This window comes from Chelonia mydas, chromosome 2 (genome assembly GCF_015237465.2).
Source record: "Chelonia mydas isolate rCheMyd1 chromosome 2, rCheMyd1.pri.v2, whole genome shotgun sequence".
In the NCBI taxonomy this organism is placed as follows: Eukaryota; Metazoa; Chordata; order Testudines; family Cheloniidae; genus Chelonia; species Chelonia mydas.
In genome coordinates this window covers 164,313,361-164,340,959 of record NC_057850.1, presented here as the reverse complement: position 1 = coordinate 164,340,959, position 27,599 = coordinate 164,313,361, and the positions used below count along the sequence as shown (strand labels likewise).

Here is a 27,599-nt window from a genome sequence, read left to right as displayed (position 1 = left end):
GGGAGCTTGGAGAACTGATTGAAGAAAACACCTTCTAAGCTAGATAGATTGTATTACATTCCTATGCTGTCACTGTGGCAGAGTCTCAGGAGGCATTCTCTTCCGAAGACATACCATCAGGAAGTCCTTGTCCAGCAGAACCAGTCATGTTGGGCTCTGTAGTGCACCCTTTTTATCTTTTTTGAAGAGCTGAGTTTCTCTATCTACAAGCTTTCAATCTACTTTGCTGCAACAATCTACCCGAGCTGAGTGGGTGACACTTGGAATCAGTGTCACCAGGATGTTTTCAATGCAGTACCATCTTTGGTGGATTTTGTACAATTTTGTTCAGTGATATCTTCAATGTTGAGGTAATTACAGCCAGTTAGCTGGGAGGTGGACCTGCACTTCTTGGCATGTGAAGATGAACGAGAAAGCTTGGGGCTAATTATTGAAACCTGTTAATGTTTTCCTTAGTGAAAGTGTAATGATTGTCATAACTGTTCATCACCGGGGATTGAATTTGGGACCTCCAGTGCTTAAGAAATGTAAGCCTCTATCAGACTATCCTTCGCATTCACTAGCGAGGGATGCATCATATTCACTGAACAGTGAGTTATTAAAATGTGGTGCCGGCTACCACTCTCTACCCTAATGTTTTCAGGGAAGGTTATTGAGAAAGTGAAGTGAGGACAGTACATGTCACACATCTTGAGTTCTTGGGTGTCCTTGACCCACTTTGGTCTGGATTTGGCCACCATCGTGGAGCAAGCTGGAAATGTTAACCATGTGCCTCTTCGCTTATTCCAAAATGTTTTTCCAGCATGTTTCTCAGTGAGTTTTGTCTCCCTGTATTCTCATCTGTTCACAGATGAATCTCTCCAGCTGTAAGTCACTTCAAGCTTCCTTCTTAATACTGTAGGGGTTTATTCTCGCTCAGCAGTTCAAAGCATTAAACTCCCCTTAACATCAATGGAAACCTTGTGTGTGGAGTGGGGGCTAGATTAAAACTTAAACTTTAAACTACATTTGCTTTTAACTTGATGCTACTCCATAAACCTCAATGGATCACTTTTAAACCTTTTGCCCTGTCAAAGAACAAGCTACCTTCTTCCTTAAGTCTGACACCATTACATTCTTAAATTGCGACTGTAGGGATATCAGTAAATCCTGCCCTCCCAGAAACTTACAAGCACTTTTGCAATTTCAGTAATTTTGTAGTGAATTATTTTACAAGTGATGATTCTAAAATGAAAATAAAATTAATAAATTTTAGATAAGAAATTTCAAAAGTTTATTCAAAGGAATTTTCACTTGGTCTTACAATGCAATAAATCTGTCATTAATAATCATATCAACTAAATAGTAATTTACACTTATAGTATCCAGCACATTGCATTCAAGGATGCTCAGCCATGAACATAAAATAATTAAGGCTCTTAACACTTCTGTGAGTAAAAAGGATAAATAAAGTCTTGTTTTAACCGTTTTACTGATGAATAGCCTGAGGCAGAAAGATTAAGTGTCTTCACCTAGCCAAGTGTAGGGCTAGTTATAATACCCAGGAATCTTGACTCCCCTTCTCTCATAGGAAAACTCCACAGAGAAGATTAGACTAGAGAAAGTCACAAGCTCTTACCTAGGGGGGAAAAATCAAGGTAAACTCCTTGGGAAGGAGCTGTTGTTATGACTACTATATGTGAAGTGCCACCAATAATGAGATGGAGATTGTGAGGTTGATACGCCGATCACCCTGCTTTTAACTTCAGTCACATAAATGGAGATACTCCAGTATAAGAAAGAGCAGAATCAGGCTCTTGTTCATGCAGTGCTGTGCTAACTGTTGGTGCTAAATAAATTACCTTAGAATGTTAGTATGGATTATGATCTAAAGTGTTCTTTAGTCCTTATCAGTGCTGCATTTCTTCTCCTATCATCATTCATATTTTTACAGATTTTTTTTTCTTTGAAGACAGCTTATTTTCTGTCTATATCACTCTAGCTATATCGTTCTGAATTTAAATGGTTAAATGGGTTCTCAGATAGTTACTTATAGCCATTGTTTTTCCCATCATAATCACAGCCACAGCAGTGATATGCTATTTTTGCTTGCTTTCTTATAACTGAAGTACATGGCTGTTTATAGCATAGTATCTTTTTATATTATTTACAGTTAAAAAAACCAGTATGTTAAGAACTGCTTTACATTTTTTACCTATATCATGAGAAGTTACTGTAAAGCCATAAACAGCATGAAAACTCTGGGTTTGAGCTCTTGTTTCCTATCAAAAGAGAAGGATCAATGAGCCTAAGATTGACCACAGACTTAGAAGCCAAATAATTGCACAAGAAAATATTATGTTATGGTAGGCTTCTGTGTGTGTATTTATTTATATGTGTGGGTGGGGGGGAAGAAATCTTTCCAAGGCAAACTTTCATTGGACCATTTTATGGACCGAGGTACATAAAAAATCGTGATTAAAAACAGAAAACATTGATCTTTGGAAGCTTTCCAGGGAAGAGGTCAAATGTACTTTTCATAATCTGATAGGAGTCAATATTGTGCAGATGAAATCTGTACTCTTCTGGGTAGCTCTGTTTCCTCTTCCTACATGTTGAGTGTAATAATTAGTGGTTATCTAATGGATGGACCTCGACCTCAGAGAGACAACAATTGTGTCAGTTATCAAGAAAGCAACAGAACTGTTTGCTTGCTTGCTTGCTTGTGTTTTGTTTTTAATGGGGCTGTTCGATATAACAATAGGAACAGTTGCAAATGCCATGGGTTACCTGAAGAAAGTTCTTCGTAGAATAAATGGATGAAAGCAGAAAAGAAAGGTGTGGTTACATTTGTGTGTCTGACATGATCACGGCATCAAGAAAGATGTGGAAAAGGCATTGGAGGAGGGATGGTCTTGAAAAGCAGGTTTAGAGTGGCACAAAGAGGGTGGATCAGGGCAGAAGATTGGTCTTTGCCTTAGTTTTCTGTAAAATGGGGATAATAATGCTTTCTACCACTTTTTGTCTGCTTTATCTATTTAGATCATGCACTCTTCAGGGCAGAAACCATCTCTTACTATATATATGTACAGTGCGTAACACAATGGGACTCCAATCATGATTGGAGTGGCTAGGTGCTGCTTTTAAGACTAATAAAAATAACATAATCTGCTCATCTGCACAGTGTATATGGGGCCTGCCTGTTCCTCTACTTTGCAATTAGCTTTTCCCACTCATAATCAGGTGCTAATAAAGATATTTTAATATATGCAACTTACAGAAAAGTGGCCAGTTTAGAATGTAAGAGACAAGTACTCACTCTGCTCTGTGAATCAGATTCCTCAACTATAAATGGATAATGAGCATTCAGAATACTCCGAATTTTCTAGTTTCTACTTTGGTAGTTTAGTTTAGCCTAATGTTAATAAGGGACAAATAGTAAACTAAATGCAGGCAACAATAGACAATGAAATTGAAAATATTGATCTCTTACAAACTGAGCCCATTCACTGTCTTCAGCAGGCTTTGGGTCAGGCCCTATGGGTTCAGTTCTTTTGAAATTTACTTGTGAAAGTAGTCCCACTGAAAATCTCTAGGATTATTCCTGTAAATGCTTGCCACCATGTAAGGGTTGGACATTCAAGGCCTAAATAGAGACTACTATTCTTAACAAACAGTAAATTTCCTAGATTAATAGTGGCATCTTCATTCCCAAGAAAGATCAGACCAGAAATACCTGTCTCATTAAAAATCAGATGTTTATGAAATGTCAAGATGACTTTAAAAATTCCCTTAATTTACCCTGTAGCGAGGTTTCAAAGTTTGTGTTCTGTGATGCTTCTGAGGCAGATGGTTCGTTGTGAATTGATTTTAAGGAAATTTCTAAAAACATAAAGAATACATTTTCTCCTTTCATGATCACTCCGACAACCCCAAGTTCATAATTCACACAGCCTACTGTAGATCTTAGTGACTTAGAATGTGTCTATACTGGAGCTGGGAGCTGGGAGGAGTGAATAAGGTATATGCATGAACACGGTTAAAAAGTGAACATTCGTCATCTGTAGTATTTAAATTTGCTGTGGTATTTGCAGTATTTTCCTTCCAAAACTGAGGATGCTATATAAAGAATGGGATACGGCGGTGAACCGTTCTAATGGCATTCGCGGTAGGGAAGCAGCCTAGATCTGCTATGCTATGCAGCAGAATTTTGAGGCACACTTTTAGCAGGTGTTGGAACCCAGCAGAAAGCTGCTGAAGGTCTGCTGACTCATTGTGGCAGGTGCAGCTCATTAATGCCATCCAGGCTATAAGGGCAGCGGGAGGGAGCTAAGGCAGAAAAGATCCTCGAGGGATGGCTTAGGCGTTATTTTTGAGTGAACAACAAAGCCAAACCTCAGGCAGGGAGTTCATTTGGATGCTAATTCAGGGTCGGTGTGCTCTGTCCCCCAGGTAGGGACTTGGACAATTCACATATTAGTTGCACTGCAGATAATTAAAATGTCACAACATAGCAGCTCTCGTGCAGAGGTGGGCAAACTATGGCCCGCCGGCCACATCCGGCCCATGTGACCGTCCTGCCCGACCCCTTAGCTCCCCGCCGGGGAGGCTAGCCCACAGCCCCTTCCCTGCTGTTCCTCTGCAGCCTCACGGGCAACGTGGCTTGCGCTCGCCCACCTCCCAGGCTTTCCAATAAGCCTGTCCTGTTGCTCTGAGCGGCATGGTAAGGGGCGGGGGGAGGAGGGGTTGAATAAGGAACAGAAGGTCCCGGGGGGTAGTCAGGGGGCGGTTGGATGGGGTGGAGGTTTGGGGGGGGGTAATTACTCTATTTAACCACTTTATAAATCCTGTAGCTACACAAAGCATATAATCCTCTCATGTTCTTACAATAGGGATGCATTTTTCCTCCTCCTTTCAATGTTCCTTCCATTCCAACAAATTGGGAAGGACATCATGAAAAGCGATGTGTTTATCACACAAAATGGAATTATTTTATTATTTATTACTTGTATTACTGTAGCGCATATGAGCCCCAGTCATGGACCAGGACCCCATTGTGCCAAGTCATTTACAAACATGTAACAAAAACATGGTCTGTGCCCCCAGGAGCTTACAACCTAAATATAATACTAAAGATAATGGATCGATACTGACGGATGAGGAGTACATGGAACCAATGAAACATCTTGCTGACCATTACTAACTTTTATGGTATTAAATATTTTTTAACTGGAAAATGAGTCTTCATTCCACTTTTGTGTGTGTTAAATACTTTTTTTTTTTTTTTGGCCTAAGTCGAATATAGGGCCTAAATGCACCCTTCCCTTTGCACAACAACAAACCATGGAATGAGCGAGGCTGCAATACAGCAGAGGCCTGGGATTTGGAAGACCCCTACTTCATTCACTGCATCCTGTCTATCCTCTGTGCTGAGGACTCAGTTTTGCTATCACTTATTCAGAATAAATCCATGCCTAAATAATAAATAATATGACTTATAGAATGAATAATATGATTTACAGAATAAATCTATAGCTTGCTATAGGTTTTCGCTGTGGTAATGGAAAAATATAATGTAATCCGACATAAGGCACAGATCCACAGGACCTCTGTCTTATTCACTGTGTGTTGTCCAAGCTATACATGGAATGAGGCAGGTATCCTGCAGTTATTTGAAATCATATAATTAGACCGTATTGTTGGCCATATGCACAAAAGGGCAGAGTTAGCTTTGGATCCAATTTTGACTTGACATTTTCACTGCCTTTTTACTCAACACAACCATTTTTATAAATTTGTAACATTATAAATTTGTAATAAAGACTTGTGATTAATACTCAACTGTGTATAATCGGAACATTACAATTAAAATGTTCAAGAACTTGCAGTTATTAAAAACAACCAAACCCCCTAAACCTTAAATCGAAATGACCATAAGGTAAGATAACATATAAAAGATTTTGTTAACTTTAAAAAATGTCTACATTCAATTAACAGTATTGATATATAGAACTTCACCTTTCAGATTTCACAAACAAATGTAACTGTGACCTACAACATACACTTCAGAACTCTCTTAACATACGACTATTTATATATTTTACATAGTTAGTTATGCATAAACTAGTGATGTATGAAAGGAAAGTGTTTGCAAGTATGTGTTATGGGTCACTTTATACATCCCCAATTTGGCCTGTTGGTAATAAATGAAAACCCTATGGACCAAATGATGAAATATGAGGATCAACATATATGCCAAATAAATGTTCCTTTTAACTGAATGTATTTGTTGTATAACTCGTGTCGATTCTGTAAAATAACCCTCCCTTAAGCACACCACTAATAAATGAGCACCTTTACTGTAGGCCATGGTTAAATAATTAAGAGTTCTAGATGTGATTGCCTACAACATACCTGTTCTTAAGTTACTGTAGGTCACCTACTATATTTAACTTTTAAGTATTTGAGCATTTACATTCTTTCCATTAAAACATTGGGCATTCTGTATTGCGTATGTGTTTGCCCCGAATGCTGATTTGAAAATTTCTTGATGAGCAAATATTTGTGTTTTACTGTCTTATGTTTTGAAAGATTTAAAGAAGTTCCCAGATTTGAAAAACAACCAACCATAAAATTCGAAAGCGAACATTTTCTAAAATAGTAGCCACTAGTTTTGGGTGCCCAGCGTGAGGCATCTCATGAGACATTTGGCTGTCTCATGTTGAGCAGCCAAAATCAGTGACCACTGCTGAAAATTTGGCTGCATCAGAATAGGAAAACACAGAGAGCAATACATCAGGCATAAACAGAAAAACTCATCACATGCTTATGTAGATCCTGGGAACTTCTGGCGTGACAGGGAAACCAAATAGAATTTCTAATAGAATAGTAAAATAATTCATGAAAGAAAATACCAGTGATGTCTCATTGAATATAATTGAAGTCTGATAACTAGGTGGTACATTGGATTGTAACAGTCCCTGCTTTTTACCCTTGGGTAGCTGAATTCCAGTGTGTGTTTCAGTCAATTTCTAGAAATCTTTAATGCACATCCTGAGTGTATTTCAAAAACTTCAGGGAATTTAGTGTGATGATTTGGCATTGGCTGACTGATTTCATGAAAGACAGATCCAGGTCTGTCAAGCAAGGATGTTGTAGGTCCAAAATGAAGTACATTGTCAGAGCTTTGTGGGTAAATCTGAAGAGCACTTATTGGCACTACCATATTTATTTCTATTTTATTTAAGTCTTTCACTGTGCCATCTCCATGGCATCTCATGGTTATAACACTGTAGACAGAAGGCACTAGAGATTAATCTAAGTGTACATATTTTATATTTAAAAAGTCTTTACTATGATGTAAATTATCAAATTCCAGAGTGTAGTATGCTTAAACAATGCTCTAAGAAAACATGTTCTAGGAAGTAAAGAGGAGTTGCTCTAAGGATATGCATGACAGCACACACATGCTTGTAAATCTGTATTAAGGTTTGGAACTGTTGAAATTTAGAAGGCTCGGCCTTGGTCTACACTAGGACTTTAGGTCGAATTTAGGAGCGTTAAATCGATGTAAACCTGCACCCGTCCACACGATGAAGCCCTTTTTTTCAACTTAAAGGGCTCTTAAAATCGATTTCCTTACTCCACCCCTGACAAGTGGATCAGCGCTTAAATCGGCCTTGCTGGGTTGAATTTGGGGTACTGTGGACACAATTTGACGGTATTGGCCTCCGCGAGCTATCCCAGAGTGCTCCATTGTGACCGCTCTGGACAGCACTCTCAACTCAGATGCACTGGCCAGGTAGACAGGAAAAGAACCGCGAACTTGTGAATCTCATTTCCTGTTTGGCCAGTGTGGCAAGCTGCAGGTGACCATGCAGAGCTCATCAGCAGAGGTGACCGTGATGGAGTCCCAGAATCGCAAAAGAGCTCCAGCATGGACCGAACGGGAGGTACGGGATCTGATCGCTGTATGGGGAGAGGAATCCGTGCTATCAGAACTCCGTTCCAGTTTTCAAAATGCCAAAACCTTTGTCAAAATCTCCCAGGGCATGAAGGACAGAGACCATAACGGGGACCCGAAGCAGTGCTGCTTGAATCTTAAGGAGCTGAGGCAAGCCTACCAGAAAACAAGAGAGGCGAACGGCTGCTCCGGGTCAGAGCCCCAAACATGCCGCTTCTGTGATGAGCTGCATGCCATTTTAGGGGGTTCAGCCACCACTACCCCAGCCGTGTTGTATGACTCCTTCAATGGAGATGGAGGCAACATGGAAGCAGGTTTTGGGGATGAGGATGATGATGATGATGATGAGGTTGTAGATAGCTCACAGCAAGCAAGCGGAGAAACCGGTTTACCCGACAGCCAGAACATGTTTCTCACCCTGGACCTGGAGCCAGTACCCCCCGAACCCACCCAAGGCTGCCTCCTGGACCCGGCAGGCGGAGAAGGGACCTCCGGTGAGTGTATCTTTTAAAATACTATACATGGTTTAAAAGCAAGCATGTGAAAGGATTAATTTGCCCTGGCATTCACGGCTCTCCTGTATGTACTCCCAAAGCCTTTGCAAAAGGTTTCTGGGGAGGGCAGTCTTATTGCGTCCTCCATGGTAGGACACTTTACCACTCCAGGCCAGTAGCACGTACTCGGGAATCACTGTACAGCAAAGCATTGCAGTGTATGTTTGCTGGCATTCAAACAACATCCGTTCTTTATCTCTCTGTGTTATCCTCAGGAGAGTGAGATATCATTCATGGTCACCTGGTTGAAATAGGGTGCTTTTCTTCAGGAGACACTCAGAGGTGCCCATTCCTGCTGGGCTGTTTGCCTGCGGCTGAACAGAAATGTTCCCCGCTGTTAGCCACGGGGAGGGGGAGGGTTGGGTAGCCACGCAGTGGGGGGAGGCAAAATGCGACCTTGTAACGAAAGCACATGTGCTATGTATGTAATGTTAACAGCAAGGTTTACCCTGAAAGAGTGTAGCCACTGTTTTATAAAATGTGTCTTTTTAAATACCGCTGTCCCTTTTTTTTTCTCCACCAGCTGCATGTGTTTCAATGATCACAGGATCTTCTCCTTCCCAGAGGCTAGTGAAGATTAGAAAGAAAAAAAAGCGCACTCGCCATGAAATGTTCTCTGAGCTCATGCTTTCCTCCCACACTGACAGAGCACAGACGAATGCATGGAGGCAAATAATGTCAGAGTGCAGGAAAGCACAAAATGATGGGAGGAGAGGAGGTGGCTGGCTGAAGAGAGTAAGTGGCTGGCTGAAGAGAGTAAGTGGCGGGCTGAAGATAGGGCTGAAGCTCAAATGTGGCGGCAGCGTGATGAGAGGAGGCAGGATTCAATGCTGAGGCTGCTGGAGGATCAAACGAATATGCTCCAGTGTATGGTTGAGCTGCAGCAAAGGCAGCTGGAGCACAGACTGCCGCTACAGCCCCTGTGTAACCAACCACCCTCCTCCCCAGGTTCCATAGCCTCCTCACCCAGACGCCCAAGAACGCGGTGGAGGGGCCTCTGGCCAACCAGCCACTCCACCACAGAGGATTGCCCAAAAAACAGAAGGCTGTCATTCAATAAATTTTAAAGTTGTAAACTTTTAAAGTGCTGTGTGGCATTTTCCTTCCCTCCTCCACCACCCCTCCTGGGCTACCTTGGTAGTCATCCCCCTATTTGTGTGATGAATGAATAAAGAATGCATGAATGTGAAGCAACAATGACTTTATTGCCTCTGCAAGCGGTGATCGAAGGGAGGAGGGGAGGGTGGTTAGCTTACAGGGAAGTAGAGTGAACCAAGGGGCGGGGGGTTTCATCAAGGAGAAATAAACAGAACTTTCACACCGTAGCCTGGCCAGTCATGAAACTGGTTTTCAAAGCTTCTCTGATGCGTATCGCGCCCTCCTGTGCTCTTCTAAACACCCTGGTGTCTGGCTGCGCGTAACCAGCAGCCAGGCGATTTGCCTCAACCTCCCACCCCGCCATAAATGTCTCCCCCTTACTCTCACAGATATTGTGGAGTGCGCAGCAAGCAGTAATAACAGTGGGAATATTGGTTTCGCTGAGGTCTAAGTGAGTCAGTAAACTGCGCCAGCGCGCCTTTAAACGTCCAAATGCACATTCCACCACCATTCTGCACTTGCTCAGCCTGTAGTTGAACAGCTCCTGACTACTGTCCAGGCTGCCTGTGTACGGCTTCATGAGCCATGGCATTAAGGGGTAGGCTGGGTCCCCAAGGATAACTATAGGCATTTCAACATCCCCAACAGTTATTTTCTGGTCTGGGAATAAAGTCCCTTCCTGCAGCTTTTGAAGCAGACCAGAATTCCTGAAGATGCGAGCGTCATGTACCTTTCCCGGCCATCCCATGTTGATGTTGGTGAAACGTCCCTTGTGATCCACCAGAGCTTGCAGCACTATTGAAAAGTACCCCTTGCGGTTTATGTACTGGCTGCCTTGGTGCTCTGGTCCCAAGATAGGGATATGGGTTCTATCTATGGCCCCACCACAGTTAGGGAATCCCATTGCGGCAAAGCCATCCACTATGACCTGCACATTTCCCAGGGTCACTACCCTTGATATCAGCAGATCTTTGATTGCGTGGGCTACTTGCATCACAGCAGCCCCCACAGTAGATTTGCCCACTCCAAATTGATTCCTAACTGACCGGTAGCTGTCTGGCGTTGCAAACTTCCACAGGGCTATCGCCACTTGCTTCTCAACTGTGAGGGCTGCTCTCATCTTGGTATTCATACGCTTCAGGGCAGGGGAAAGCAAGGCACAAAGTTCCATGAAAGAGCCCTTACACATGCGAAAGTTTCGCAGCCACTGGGAATCGTCCCAGACCCGCAACAGTATGCGGTCCCACCAGTCTGTGCTTGTTTCCCGAGCCCAGAATCGGCGTTCCACAGCATGAACCTGCCCCATTAGCACCATGATGCATGCGTTGGCAGGGCCCATGCTTTCAGAGAAATCTGTGTCCATGTCCTGATCACTCACGTGACCGCGCTGACGTCGCCTCCTCGCCCGGTATCGCTCTGCCAGGTTCTGGTGCTGCATATACTGCTAGATAATGCGTGTGGTGTTTAATGTGCTCCTAATTGCCAAAGTGAGCTGAGCGGCCTCCATGCTTGCCTTGGTATGGTGTCCGCACAGAAAAAAGGCGCAGAACGATTGTCTGCCGTTGCTCTGACAGAGGGAGGGGCGACTGACGACATGGCTTACAGGGTTGGCTTACAGGGAATTAAAAGCAACAAAGGGGGTGGCTTTACATCAAGGAGTATTTCAGGCAGGACTTCACGGAGGGTTCCAATAAGAAATGGTGCACCTAAGTAATTGTTCTTATTGGAACAAGCAGGTTGGTCTGGCCTCTGATTGATACATGGCTAGATTTACCTCGCTGCACCTTCTCTGTGAGTGACTGCAGTGTGACCTAGAGGAATGAGTCCCCTGGGCGGGAAGTGGGGGCGGGGGGCGGAAGCAAATGAGTACAAAACAAATCTGATCTATTTCTTGTTTTGATCCACTCCATCTATCTTTTACATCTTTGGCTGGCAGCCGACGGTGCAAAAGGACTGCTAGCCATCCTCATCTCTTGCCTGCCCGGCAGAAGATGGTACAATAGGACTGCTAGCAATCCGTATCACCTGCCTGCTCACCATAAGATGGTTCAATAGGACTGACTGCAGGGCTAAAGAGAATGACCTGGTCAAGTCACTTCTAATGTAGTCCCTGCACCCATGTCTGCCCAGGCGCTCCTGGCTGACGAGGCCAAGAGCACTTCGGACATGACGATGACAGCTACCAGTCCTATTGTACCGTCTGCTGCCACAAGGCAATGGGTTGATTGTGTAGCAATGCAGTACCATGTCTGCCAGCACCCAGAAGACATAGGGTGACGGTTACCTGAGCGAGCTCCATGCTTGCCGTGGTATGACGTCTGCACAGTAACTCAAGAAAAAAGGCGCGAAACGATTGTCTGCTGCTGCTTTCACGGAGGGAGGGAGGGAGGGAACGGGGGCCTGATGATATGTACCCAGAACCACCCACGACAATGTTTTAGCCCCATCAGGCATTGGGATCTCAACCCAGAATTCCAATGGGCAGCGGAGACTGCGGGAACTGTGGGATAGCTACCCACAGTGCAACACTCCGGAAGTCGACGCTTGCCTTGGTACTGTGGAAGCGCTCCGCCGAGTTAATGCACTTAATGCACTTAGAGCATTTTCTGTGGGGACACACACACTCGAATATATAAAAACGATTTCTAAAAAAACGACTTCTATAAATTCGACCTAATTTCGTAGTGTAGACATACCCTCAGTGTTGTGTTGAGCTAGGTTTCCTAGGTTAGGGAGGTGAAAAGGATTTTTGGGCCAGAAATGATTTTTATCAATTGCATGGAATCAAATTAGGTATTGGGAGGATTTGTGGCAGTGGGGTGGTTTAGGTGCCTTTGATAAGGGGCTGGGTTGGGAATTGAGAAGGTTATATTTTCCCTTTTTTGGGTTTTTGGGTGAGGGATCCGATTTGGTGACCTTGTCTGGAAGCAAGAATGGGGGACTGGTTAGGTTTGTTTTTCTAGCATCTGTTACATTAATTGGGAGGGAAGGAGTTGCAATTGTAAGAGTAGAGAATTGTTTCAGACGAGGGAGATTTGTGCTGGGTTATCTTAAATTGCTGTCCTCAAGATGTATTTTAAGTCATGCAAGCACATCTAGAGCATATAGTTAGTGGCATTTTTATAAACTTAAATAAATTATTATTTGATGTTATTTGGACTGGGTACTGCCTGTGAGTAGATCCATAGCATTTCTACAGCTGCCACAGGGCCTGGGCCAGCAGATGAGTAAATCTAAATAATTAATACTTCAGCAGCCGCTCCATTCAAGGATCTACTTAGGTACTTATATGGCCCCTTTCAACGCAGTATCTGAGTAACTCCCAAGTATGTTTAGATTTATCCTCTCAACATCCCTATGAGGTAGGGAAGTGTAATTAAGGCAGAGAGGGCAGCTGGGCATACAAGTCCCACTGATAGTGGGATTTGGGTGCTTAACTCCCTAAGGATGTTTTGAAAATTCCAGCCTAAGTGATTTGCCTGGGGTTTTACAGTCTGTGGCAAAGAAGGAATTGAACCCAGATCTCTCAAGTCCTGGTCCACAGCCTTAATTCCTCAAAGTGTTTTGTAAGAATAAATCAGTTGAGCCTCACAGTACTTTCTGTAAATTATCCCCATTTCTCATGTAGGTGAACTGAAACACAGAAAATGTACACAACTTAGAAGTTAAGTGAGGAAGGATGGTTAAGTGGTAGGGTGCTAACCTAGGACTTAGGAGCCCCAGGTTAAATTCCCGTTCTGCCAGAGATTTCCTTTCTAATGTGGTGCAAGACGCTTCAGCGTCTCTGTGGCTCAGTTCCCATCTGTAAAATGAAGATAATAGTACTGTCCTACCACAAAGGGGTGTTGAGGCACTCAGACCCCCTACAGTGATGGGGGGAAGGACAACGATATAAGTACCTAAGAGAAAACTTGCTTGAGGTCCCAGGAAGCCTGTGGCAGAGCCAGCAACAGAACGCCAGTTCCCCTGACTCATAGTTCTGTGCTTTAAATGCAAGATGATCCTGGATCTTTGATATTTGTGCTCTGCATAGAACTTTAATGGTGGCAATCCTGGTTTGCCTGGGTTTGTTTGTTCTGGGTTGCACTCAGTGCATAGAAAAAGATAATTAGATTAAGAAGGTGTGTTCTGCACTAATGTTTCCATGTTTCCTTCCTTCTCTTTACAGCATTTTGTTTGCAGACATTGTGGGGTTCACTAGTTTGGCATCACAGTGCACTGCTCAAGAGCTGGTGAAGCTTCTGAATGAACTCTTTGGCAAGTTTGATGAATTAGCTACAGTAAGCATGTCATTCTCTTTTTTTTTTCTTTTTTTTTCCTATTTAATTTGAATTGCTTTTTGAATAATGATGTCTTGGGTGGATTACATATGTTAGAGACATGAAATAGATTGATTGCTAGCCCCATTTCCACTGTGAGGCCCATAAATCATGAGTTGCTAAGGTTTCTTTTCATTGATTCATATTTTTGAGATAAAGCAATCCATTTAAATGGTAAGAAAAGAAACTGCAGTTGCTATTTTTAAAATACTTTTTCCCAGTGCTCTTGACGGGGCCTAGTTACAATTAATGGAGGTAACTATTAAAACTGTACCTTTTTACCATTCATAGAAAAGAAATAGTATAGTGGAAGATGTGAATATTGAATCTATAGTATAAATCTATTATGTATTGGTGACAAGAGCTCAGAGCCTCAGTTCAGTTCCTCACTGACAGTTGCCCATGTCACAGAAACTGTGATGGCTCATCAGAGAGGCTATTATGGATGTAATAGATGTATTCTGATTACAAGTATTTATTATCTAGTCACAGCACCCACAGAGTAATAGATGCCTTATGGAATAAAAAGACAGGCACATTCTTTGCCCATAAGATCTGATATTCTAATGGTACAAAGACATAGCACTTGAGAGAGACAAACAGTTGGTGGGGAAGTTGGAAGATGGGTGGTTACAGATAACCAAATGAGTTCACGTGGTGTTTGTGTGTGACACCCATGTCCTGTTCCAAATTATGTTCTATATTATATACAAAATGTTTCCTCCACAAACATCCTTTTCAATATATAGTGATCCCTTAATCAAGACTCTCCATTCCTTCCCATAGGGTGCTCACCATCCAAAAACATCCTCCCATGCACTGTGCTCTCTCACCATCCTACCATCTCCTCTCCTGACTCCACACAGCAACCCAGGGTGTGTAATTCTGCTCCTCCCAGGGATTAGCCTCTCTTAATTTCCTCAGTACAAATCCTCTGTCCCTGTATATTACTCTGATGTGAAGCTTTGAGACAGATGAGCCGTTTCCATCCCCGCATTCCTTTGCCAAACTGCTTGCTGATAAGACAGCTGGAAGTGTCTCCTGGGTGGGAGGAAGTCTCCTGCTGTATGCGATACCAGAGGGTGGGGAGGGTGTGGTGACCTTTGGGCCCTCCTTTTCTCTCAGTTGTCTAAGGGAATAGGGCCTCTACATGAGGGTCATCACAGGTGATCAGGGCCAAACTGTGTCACAGGAGACCAGAAACTGTGAAGGAAGATCATGACTGAACCTTCTCTCCCATCCCTTAAAGTCCCCACACACAATGGTGGTCAGGCCCAAAGAGGTGCTCTGGCTGGTCTGCAGCCTCCCTGCCCCATTGCTGCAGCAATTCCAGCTGAAGTGCCTTCCATCCCTCTGTACAGTGGCCATTTCTGGGCTTCTCAATTCCTCGCCCTGCAAGTGGAGCAGCTACAGTTTCTGCTGATGCCATGTTTGTTCCCAGGGTTATGGCCCCACCTCGGGAGATGTTCTTCCTTCCTTAGCCTGTATGATTGGGGGGCAGGGCTTCTAGCATCCCCTAAGCCCTCCCCCACGTATTTTAGCTGTTTCTGCAGGGGCTGCCTATAGCGTAACAAAAGTGAGGGAGAAATTCACTTTTCCTTTTAGATCAGTGTAGCCTAAAAACTTGCCTCATGTAGCCACAGAAGCTTTTATAATTATCTTTAAAAATTATTCAGCCTCAGAGCTGCATTTAGGGATGCCATATGCACCAAACACTAGCATGGGCAGAGCTGATTAGACTGATGGCCTACGGGATGGATGCCAAATGACAATGGATTTAGGTGGGAAGCTTTGCATAATTTCTAAATGCCAGCACAGCTCCATGAATGTCAACCTTGTGTGACAATAAATAAGCATTTGGGCCATTCCCGATGCCCTTTACGCTTGAATGTTTTTCACAATTAAAAAAAAAATCACTAATCACTATGGGGCAAAGTTCATTGTAGTCAGTGGGAGTCTATGGATCAGGTCCTAGCTCTCGACCAGACATTCAGCTCAAGATGACTTCTGCATTTTCTTTAAAGAACTAATAAGAACAAACATTTTAAAATAAAAAAAAACAAATATTCAAACTCCAGGAATTCAGTGGAACTTATTCTTATTATTTTATTTATAAAATGTACCTACAGCAATGGTGTCCTTCGCCCTTGGCCAGATAGGGTATCTCTGTATTGGGTGCATTCTGATTGAGCAGTGATATATCTATGGTGTGAGTTAGCCTGTCTTTCTCCGGATTTTAATAAGGGTGCTTGCATTTCCTCTGGTTGCTATGACTTCCATAAGAGGAATCCATTGCACGCTGGGTGCTATAGAGGGGAGATCAGAATGCGGATAATGCCTGTGTCAGGAGACAAAGATGAGCCAAGTAGTCAGGTCATACAAGGACAGCTTGGGAGGACCCGAAACTTCCCTTTTGTAGGGCCGGGGCATTGAATACATGATTATCATGAGAAAGGGATTGTCGCTGCCACCAGTTCTCTTTTCCCTGTTCTGAGTCCTCACCATCTTAGTCTGGCTCCATTTCATCTTGTTGACACTTTATCTCCAGCAGTTGTAGCTCCTACCTATTCCCTGTTATATATGATTCATTTCTTGCACAGTATTTCTTGTCTGGGTTCCCTTTCCCAGGGGCAGGATGCCCTCCTGGGGAGTAATGTAGTGGAAGCATGGACACCCTTTGAGAAACCAGATGAGAAAGTAGATTAATCCTCTGAAGTTTTCAGTGTGCCATAGAGGTCCAGCCAGAAGACTCAGATAATTCTTCAGTGAAGACCATGAGAGCCAGGCATGATTTAAGTGAGCAAGTTCTCTTGCAATTCCTTCCAACAGCTTGAGGAGACACTAAAGTGTTTCTCTGTGTTAGAGTCGGATTCTTGTCAGTGGATCACAATTATTCCTACACAGCTATTTGTCCTTCTCACTTTCTTTCCGAGAACTCAAAGATGCAAGAGTTAGATACCCCAAAGAGAGAGAGAATGGCATAGAAGGCTATCTATCTAAGGTACATATGTGTAGAATCTGAACAGCTCACACTTTTTAATGCATTTATGTTCACCCCTGTGAGCTATCCCCATTCCCATTCATGGGGAACTGAGCCATAGAGAGACTCTCACTTTTCCAAGGTCACACAGGAAGCCTCTGGCAGAACAGAGTATTGGACCTAGGTCTCCTGAACCTCAAGCTCATGTCCTAACCACTGGACAAACTTTCCTCTTCTAGGAAGGCTCATCAAAGTCTTGTTCCTTCTTTGGCTGCATTTGTGCTATAACAGAAAGCTATCTCATTCTTATGATTTATTTCCTTGAAGTAAGTCTGTTTCTGCACTGGGGCCCATGCAACTAATGAGAACATGATAGGCCTGCTTCTCCTCTCCTGGTGTGTCTACTCTTGGACATTCCACACCATCATTCTAGCACTGAGGCAGCATGCAGTGTGTTCATGCAAATGGTGACAACAAAGAAATCAAGAACATAAATCTAACCCAGATATAAACACTAAAAGAGGCATATGGTAGAGTTTTAAAACTACATGGTGACTCTGTTATGCACTCGCAAGATAGCCAGTTGCACATAAATCCCACAGGCTGCATGTGAGTAGAGTGTGGAGCAACTGGAAAGATTAAATCCACTGCCCAAACCAGGGCCAGGGTGCAGGGCTGCTGCTGTAGCCTATGGACTAGAACAGCCCAGTTGAGCTGCTTGCACTGAATATTAGCACTATTGGAGCTGCATAAACGTGAATGCGTGGCGCCTTCCTGTTCCAGCCCCATTGTGTCCTGAGCCAGTATATGTAGAGCCAATGGTGATACTGTTTACATGGCACACTGGGGTTGCACATAAATCTCTGTGAGATCAATCCACCATTGGTATCCCTGCCCAGACAAAATGTGGGGCTTAACGCCCAAGGCACTTAAGCAGATGCATAACTTTGAAGCTAATGGGACTACCATGTACTTAAAAGTACACATGTGCTTAAGTACCTTGCTGAGGTCTTGCCCTCCGGAGCTTCACTTCAAGAGTAAATTTCATCCTCTGATTGGAGCAGTGAACTCCCCTTCCGCCCCCAACTTTCTGAAATCTTACACACGGTTTTCCTTTGAGAATGAAATGAAATCTCTTGTCTCTTCTTAACGATGCAAAGGCATGAACCAGCATTTGCATGCGACAGTAGTTTGTAATGTATAGCAGCAGAGCGTGAAAGAGGACAAAACCTGTCCTTTCTTTCTGCAGCAAAGAGAGGCTTGTAATCATGTCTCCTTCAGTCAGATGAAATGTGCACAGCTATACATGATTTTTTTTCACAGGGATTCTGATCTGCTGATTAGAACAACTACTGCATGTGCTTTGTACTGGATTAGTTCAAAATCCTCATCTGTATTGGTTAAGAACAACGGTGTGCCTTAACAGTCCCCGGGGGGGGGAAATGCAAAGAAAATCTGCGGCCATTTAGTTGCGATGTGTACAGTCCCTGTGACTACTGAAGTGTGATCTGTGGTTGTACATTGTGTTTGTTGTTGGTGCTTAGGAGCCAATATCAATTGGAAGTGGCAACTTGTGCCCCCTCTTGGTAAAATAATTGCCCAGTCTTACAAAGATAATACAGAAAAATGATCCCAGATACCACTGCAGTAAATGTGGTAGGAGGAAAGGGCAAATATTAAAACAGCATTTACTTACTGTGAGTAAATCTTATGGAAACAGATGGGCTTGAATGTTTCTCAGCATTAACATTTTAGTAAGGTGTTTTTTTTTAAAACATTTTAAATAGCACCTTTGATCCCAAATGATCCCAAACTATGTTAAAATCTATTATAATAATCATTAGGGGCTACATTGAGTCTTTGTTCCTAGCACTGAGTACTGAGTGGCATGTAGTTGGGCATCCCTGAAAGGAGTTCTGGAAAGGTTACAAAACAATATCTAATATTTCTTCTTATTCCTCTGCCCTGTTATTGCATAAGAACATTGATCTGATCCAGTGTGGCAATTCCTGTGATCCTGTGGAGTTTCTGCTTCTGAAAGTGACCAGCACCAAGTGCTTCAGAGACAGGGGCAAGAACCCTGCAGGAGACAATTATGGGATAATCTGGCCCTGAACAGAAACTTGCTACTAACCCAAAATACTTAGAGAAGATGGCTAATGCTCTGAAGACAAGGATTAATATCCGTTCCTAAACTATTACTTTACTATTTGCTATTTAAACTTGGATATTCTTTTTATTCATCTATAGCTAATGCTTTTTTTAATTCTGCTAGGCTCTTGGCCTCAGTGATAGCTCAAGGCAGTGAGTTCCACAGGTAAATTGTGTTGTGTTTTCTCTTAAAGTGTCTTTGTCAGTTTCCAATTTCCCACCTTTCAATTTCATTAAATGTCTCCTTGTTCTTGTATTATAACAGTGTGAATAGAAGTTCCTGATCTACCTTCCCCATGCTATGGATTATTTTCTATATTTTTGTCATGTCCCCTCTTATTTATCTCCACTCTAAGGTAAATAGTTCCTGTCTTCTCAATCTTTCTTCATATAAGGGTTTTTTCCGAGTTCTTAGTCTTTAACTTTTCCATTTCTGCTAAGTCCTTTTTTACAATGGAGTGACCAGAACTGAACACACAGGGCACACAGCTGATTTACATAATGACATTGTAATATTTTCTGTTATTCTCCATCTCATTCCTTATGCATCCTAATGTTTTGCTTGCTTCTTGACTGCTCTTTTTACACTGAGCCGAGATCTTCATTGAACTGTACACAACGATGCCATGCCTTTTTCTGGAGCTGATGCAATTAATTTAGAATCCAGTAAGGTGTATGAGCAGGGGAAATTATTCCCTCCAGGATGCATTACTTTGTCTTCAAATTTTGTCCCCTTGCTGTTCATCCTGTTTTCCACATCATTAATAAATCCGTTACACTACACAGGTTCTAGCATGGACTCTTTTGGCACCCAGCTGTTAACCTTTTTAATGATGAACATTGACCATTTATTCCTACTCTTTGTTTCTCTCTCTTAGTCAGGTTTTGATCCATGACTGCACTCTCACACCATGCCTCTTACGGTATACCTATTTATTTCCTTTAACAGCCTCTTGTTTAGGACTTTGTCAAAAAGACCTCTTGAAAGTTTAAATAAACTATATCTACCAGTTCTCCTTTATCCACTATTTCGTAGGAATGTTCAAATAATTTCTGAGAGATAAGGGAGGCACAATTTTCTTAGTAGCAGCTATGCTAGTTAGAAGCTAAGGTGCCTTCTAGGTATTTTAGTTTTAATTATAACTTCAGTCAGTTCACCAGGTACCGAAAGTCTTACTGGTGTGTAAATCCCAGATCACTCCTATTAAAATACAGGTACGATACTTGCTGCACTTCAGTTCTTTATATGGTGTGACACCTCCTAGGGGTATCCAGGGTTATGAGGCACCTCGATACCACCTGCCCTTAGCAAGAGGAAGTCATGACTGCACCTGCTGTGGGTCAGCTCCCTGAATCCACCAGCCTCTTGCAACACAAGCACAACCTTCCAGTCCTCCACAGACCTCACTGTCTCTGTACAGTTAGCAATAAGCACAGACTAAGCCCCGAGTCCTCCAAGCATCCCTCTGGAGTGCTCAGACCCTGATTCATTGACCACTCAGCTCTCTCCTTCCAAAGGAATAGTACACACCACCTTACTAGTTTTAACTCAGGATCACTGCTCTGCTTAACACACAGCACTTAGATATCTTTATAGTGGAAACAATAATAAGTTTATTATCAAAGAACAGAGATTCAAATGATAGTAAGCAAGAATATCTGATACAAGCAGTAAGGTATAAAACAAAGTCATAAAACTCTTTCTAGAGTCTAAACTTAGCTCTCGGGACATTCTCCTGTCTCCTACAGGGTAGTTTGGCCCAAGTCCTTTTCCTAGCACCTTCCATCAGGATGGATGAAATTCCATTTCATAAGATCAAGCCCACTGCAGCTTGTCTTCACAGATGGAAGGATGCCAGAACATCTCTCTGCATCCCCAGATAGATCAGACCTTTGATCTTCACCTGAAAACAGCGTTCCCTCCCCACTGTTTACCTCTTCTTGTTGATTTCCTTCTGAAGTCTCCACAAGCCCTTCATTAGCGCTTGTCTCAGTATACTAATCAACTTCTGTTGTAAGACACACAATGATCTGCCAGGGAGATAAGTGTCCACCTCCTGTCTCAAAGCACGCTATCTTTGAGTAACCTGGCTTTAACTACAAGACCTAGAGAATGCAATTTTCAGCATATATATGTAACTCTTCACATGTTATTCCATACATACATCTTACAATGATTGTGATGACCACTATGACAGAGGCTTTCATCAGAGACCTCATATGACATTTCTTGGTGAAACCATGGGATCCCTGTGTATCCTTGTGTCCTCTGCCAATTGGCATCAAGAGACCCTTGGGTCACATGTGGTAACTTGTTCAATGAGAGATTGTGTATTTTTCTTAACAGCTCAGCCACTTCATCCTCACTTTCCTTCAGAACTCTTGGGTGTATGCCATCTGCACTGGGTAACTTGTCGCTTCTTAGTGTGCCCATTTGTTCCAGCACCCTTTCTTCTGACACTTTAATTTGTGGATAGTTCCTCATCTTTATTACCAGAAAAGAGTAGGTATCTCCCTAACATTCTTCTTGGTGAAGACTGAAGCAAAAAAAAAACAAACAAACAATTTAGCTTCTCAGAAATATTCTGGTCTTCTTTAATTGTTCCCTGTAATGGTTGTGAGCTGGAGCAGGTTCTCCCCACTAGTGGTTAGGGCCCAAGGCAGCAGTCACACCCAATGATTCATCCCCAGCAGCAGTTCTGCTAGCGGGTGTAGTCCTGGGGCTCGGTCGGGGAACCCGGGTCCTCCCACTCCATCGGGTTCCAACCTAGGGCCCTGAAAGGTTGGTTCAGATTCGCTCACCTTGTGGTGTCTTCTGTCAGCCTCAAGTCAGCTTCCCTGGGTCATGTCCTATCTCATTCTGCATCCCTGCCAGCCACCCCTAGGGAGCACTGCCTTCAGGGCTTCCAGCCGTGGTCTCAGTGTCCAGGTGCTGTGCCTCCCCTGTTGCCTGGCTTGGTGTGGGCTCAGCTCACATCTTTCACAGGTGCTCCCAGAGCATGTCTTTCTCCCTGGCCTGCCAGGCCCTGACTGAGCTGTCTGGCTACCTCTTAAACCCCACATCCAACCCAAGCATGCTCAGCACGGGGCAGAGGTGTGGGGCCTCCTTAGCCCAGAGTTGCTCCTTAATCCCCTCCCGTCCAGTGAGGGCTTTATACTCCCTATCACAGTGATGAACCCAAAATTTCCCCACAGGCTTCCTACATCTAATATACATAGAGAAGTTCTTACTATTTGTATGTATGCCTTCAATTATCTGCCTTTCAAATTCCACCTTAGTCCTACACCTAATTTCCTTCTTAGAAATTGCCTATTGGCTTTACTGGGATTGGGCTTCCATATGCTGAAAGATCTCTGATTGCTTTGTATAATATCTTGGATGTTGCCATTTAGTTGCACTGATTTATTTTTTGTCTTCCTATTTCCCTTTCAGTTTAGAGTTATATATGCTATGAGACTCTGTGTCAATAGAATCCATGCTAAATCTAAGTATTTTAGTTTATTTACTCTTGACTTTAAGAACTTTTTGACCAGCTTTTGGGGGCAGGGATAGCTCAGTGGTTTGAACATTGGCCTGCTAAACCCAGGGTTGTGAGTTCAATCCTTGAGGGGGCCATTTAGGGATCTGGGGCAATTGGGGATTGGTCCTGCTTTGAGCAGGGGGTTGGACTAGATGACCTCCTGAGGTCCCTTCCAACCCTGATATTCTATGATTTCTATTAAATTCCCCTCTTTCTAAAGTTAAGGGCTAGTTTGCGGTACCTTTCCTCCCTCAGAGACCTTGAACTTAATTATATTCTAGTCACTGTTACACAGAGGTTTAACGGTAGTTGCTTCTTGAACCAACTCTTGTTTCTTCCTTTGTACTACATCAAGAATAGTTTCTCCTCTTTTGTGCTTTAGAACTAGCTGTTTCAAGAAGCAATCATTTAAGAAATTGTTTCTGTAAACATTATCCCATTGTGACCAGTTAATATATACAGATAATTGAATTGCTCAATGATCGTCATTGGACTAGATGACCTCCTGAGGTCCCTTCCAACTCTGATATTCTATGATTCTCTGATTTCATTAAACGTTGCCTTGTTGTGCTGTCTGAGCACTGTGCAATTCTTGCCCTGGTCTGGAAGCTGTTGGTAGAATAGTCAAAATTCTTACCCTGCCAGTATTCTTGTAACATGGGATTTGTATCCACACAGATTCAGTTGTGGTCTTTTCCACTCAGAATTTTTATCTCCCTAGATTCTGTGGTATCTTTTAGATACAACACTACTCCGCCCCACCACCCTTTGACCTGTTCAGTTTATAGCCAGGTATTACAGCAGCCCTTTGATTTTTCTCATTTCACCACATTTCAGTAATGTTTATTTTGCAAGGTCATCTGCCATTGCCAGGCATTTACACATGCATAATTTTCCAAAATATTCACCTTGGGGTGTGGCTTAATTTTCCCATGTTTAGTCCCTGCTTAAAGTGACATTATGTTTGGAAAGCTTGAACAAAATCTGTTCAGTGGTTTTTGTGGGGTGAGAGACTGGGAAAGAAATCCTTTGCTTTTTCCGATTTATTTATTCTTTCTTCAGCACTTGGCTTTTCAACCTTGATGTTGCATTAGTGTTAGTAGTTGCATAGGACATGCATAAAGCATGACTGAAGTACAGCTTCCTAGAGACACAGGCAGAAAGCTAGGCATAAGACCAGTACATGCCACACTGTACAACAGTTAGAGTGGCAATGAAAAGTTTTGTCTAAGTCTGTCATGTTAAATTGCTCTTACCAATGTGCCTTATAGTAGTCAAGCATGTAAATTAACATATGTGACTATTAAACTGGTTCTCAACCCAGCTGTTGTGACCACTTTGACATTCCCATATTGCTAAATTAGAGCTAGATCCCAACTAGATTAGAGGGGAGTTCCAAGGTGGGAGAGGTGTTCCACAGACAAAAAAGTTTGAGAAGCCGCTGGACTCTTACAAATTAACATACATACTTAACATAAGTAAAATTATATGAAACAAAATGTGTCTTCCCTTTCATGGTTACTCTAAATAACTCTGCTTTGTTTCATCTGTAATATAGTTCCCAGGATGGTAGGACATTTACTATGACTTCACTTCATCCTCACAAACACATCACTGAATTGCAAATTTGTGTAGGCTTGACTGGAGACAACCAATTTTCTGCCATCAGAGCCATCCAAGCCGTTTGCTGTGGGACTTTCTATATTGGAGTCATATTTGTTTTCCTTTTCTATTATTCCTCTCATGTTGTGAAAGGCCTTATTTCCCTTTAAGCCCACGTTCCCTATTATTGCTACGACCAAGTCTCCATTACCCAGCTAAATTGAACTCGGTAGGGTCTTGCATGCTGCTCCTTCTTAAGCTTTTTGTATGCATGGGACCATGGAATGAAAGAAAACTAGTGTAACTTTGTAAAGTTACTGTTACCGACATTAAATTTCAGGAATGTGACTGCACTGAAGCCAAAAAGTTTCCAGAGCAGTATTTTTTAACGTAAAGTTCAAAATTAAATGCAGCAGAAATATCCTTTAAATATGTGTACTGTAATGGACAGGACATAGTGAAATCCACTTATAGTTAAGTCATTTGTTTTAGACAACATTACTTCTCTCATAAGTGGAGATTCCCTCTAACTAGAAGTGCTATTGACGCACTGCAGTGCATTGAAACAATTTATAACTCTCATGCTACTTCACTATAGTGGGAGTTTCGCTACAGTGTATCAGTTTCTCATAAGCATCTTCTACTGTATACACCTCTCCTGACAGCCACCCACAAAATATAGAGGTTTGGAAAGCCGCACGTATTCCATCAGCCATTTTCCTTTACTCACAATAGCATATGGACCCAGGAATTTCCATATTGTATCAGACCCGTATCTAGTCCAGCATCCTCTTTCCTACAGTGGCTAGTACGAGATGCTTCAGAGGAAGCTGCCAGGAACCTCAAAGTGAACAATTACAGAATATCCTGCTCTCATCTGTTAGAGGTTGGCTTATGCCTTGAAGCATGGGAATGTATGTAACTGCTGCAGTTCTGTTTTGTTTTTACTCCTACTTAGTGCAACAGTGATGTTCTCCGTATCCAGATAAATGTCCAGTCCTCTTTTGAATCCTGCTAACCTCAATGATATCTTATAGCAGTGAGTTCCACAAGCTAGTTAAGCATTATGTAAACAGTTTTTCTCTCATGATTTTTGCATTTGTTGCCTTTCAGTTTTGTTGATGGGGCCCTTTTCCATGTTTTATGAGAAACAGTAAATAAGAGCATTCAACTGATGTTATCTGCACCATTCATTACCGTTTGCAAACTTCTTCTTTTATTAATCTAGTCTCTAAACAATCCCCATCTTCTTTCCATTCATCTAATCACTTTTGTCACTTTTTTGGGTGAGGGGGGGTCACTTTCCTCACCTGTTTGACATTTCTGCAATATCCTTTTTGTTTACCATTACACAATGCACATAGACTTTCACTGAGCTGTCCAGAGTGATGTTCAGGTCTCTTTCCCGAGTGGCTACGGTTACTTAAGAGTCTAGTGACATGCCTGAGTAGTTCAGGAATTACTCCTACCCATGTGCATAGCCTTGCATTTCTGAACCATGAACTTCATCTGCCATTGGATTGCCCTTTCACCTAGTTTTCTTATGTCCCTCTAAAGTTCCTAACAGCAATCTCCAGGCATGAATAACCTAAGTAAATTGGTGCAGTCTGCAGTTTTTGACACCTGCCTGTTTACTGCTTCTTCCAGATCATTAATAAATTATTGAACAGCCCCAATGCTAGTAGAGGACATTGAGGCATCCCATTGTTAACTTTTTGCCATCATGAAAATTGATTTTTTTATTCCTAATCTGCCTACTCTCTTAGCCAGTTTCTAATCCATAGTTTTCACCTCATGACAATTTAGGGAGTGTCTGAATTGCAGTCAAAGGGTGTGATTGCAGCTTGTGTAGATACACGTGAGCTAGCTTTAATCCAGCGAGCTTGGGTACCAGTAACAGTGCAGCTGCGACAGCACAGGCTTCAGCGTAGGCTAGCCACTTGAGTAAGTACCCTGGGGTTTTGGGTGGGCTTGTACATCCTGTTCTGAAGCCTGCACTACCATGCCTTCACTGCTACCAATACCCAAGCTAGCTAGAGTAGGTCTATATGTGCTTTAGTCACACCCCATGATTGCAAGGTGGGACGTACCCTTTGTTTCCCTGAGACCATCCTATGAAGGATTTTGTCAAAGGCTTTTTAAAACCCTAAAATTATGTGAGCCAGTTATGCTTTATCCACTATTTTGTTGTCATGCTCAAAGATACAAATAAATTAGAGAGACCTATATTACAAGAGATACCTGAGGGAGAATGAGCCTCAGATATTTTGTTGCCAAAAATATTGTAATGATTAAGCCACTTATGGCATGTTCCTGCTTCCAGAGACCACTTCATGTGAGAGTCATTGAAGGTCAACTCCTTCTTTCAGGGCTGATCTACTTTATATAATCACTGTAGTATCTGCATGCTATTTCAGAGACAACAGTTCCTTTGGGTGGATGGGATTGCAGGGGGTGGCACAGAATACCTGCTCCATCCATCTTCCAGGGACAGGAAGACTCTTCTGCCTGATAAGATTCTAAATTCTTCCCGACGCTCATTTTGAACTAAGTTCAAGTGACCTCATAACTGCATTTGATGGTTATTGAGACACGTGCTCTTTTCAGCACTCATGGATTGAACAAGTTTAGTAACAAAGGGGTGTTGGTTTTATAATGACTCTTCTACACTCTTCAGGAGCTCTTCAATATTGTTGGCTTAAAACGAGCTGCTTATACACTTGCCTTTTCGGAATAAATAATACTTCTATAACTCTTATTGGACCAACTCGGTTGGTGAAAGGAACAAGCTTTCAAGCTATCTGAAGAAGAGCTCTGTGTAGCTCGAAAGCCTGTCTCTTTCACCAACAGAAGGTGGTCCAATAAAAGATATTACATCATCCACCTTATCTCTCTCATATCCTGGGACCAACACAGCTACAACAACACAGCAAACAATGTATATAACTTGTCAGCAGCTCTTCTGCCGTCTTTTCAAAGCACTGTATTTTTTTAGAGACTACAGATTTTCCTTGGAGCCACCAAGTGGTCAGTTCACTTACTAATTGAAATAAAAAATATTTTTCTTGTGGAGGGGGAAGCAAATGTTTATGAACGACACAGTACAGATAATAATATTTATTCAGTTTGATCAAATGCCAACTATGTTCTCCATTATGTTCATATTTCACATTTCTAGTAGTTTATCCCAAATAATATCCACTGGTGGGAGAACACATTTCATATATGATGTAGGAAAGGGAAGTAGGGGATATTGTCCTGAAAACAAACAACTTTAAGTTAGCATCTAGACAAAACCTATTAGACTCAGGTTGTGTTGAATACCCATACTTTTCCATTAACAGCTTAAATAGTTTCAGAATTTCCATTAGCTGCATAAAATACAACATAGAATGCATAAGACAGTAAGATGAGATGCTGATCCTGCAACTG

General features: G+C 42.4%; 1 protein-coding gene across 1 annotated transcript in view; it reads left to right on the top strand.

The window, feature by feature from the left end:
* Positions 1 to 27,599, top strand: part of ADCY1 (adenylate cyclase 1) — a 222,860-nt gene that overhangs the window by 102,793 nt on the left and 92,468 nt on the right. The window contains exon 4 of the mRNA XM_037889968.2: positions 13,763 to 13,874. Coding sequence (XP_037745896.1) covers positions 13,763 to 13,874 — 112 coding nt within the window. The remainder of the gene's footprint in view (positions 1 to 13,762; positions 13,875 to 27,599) is intronic.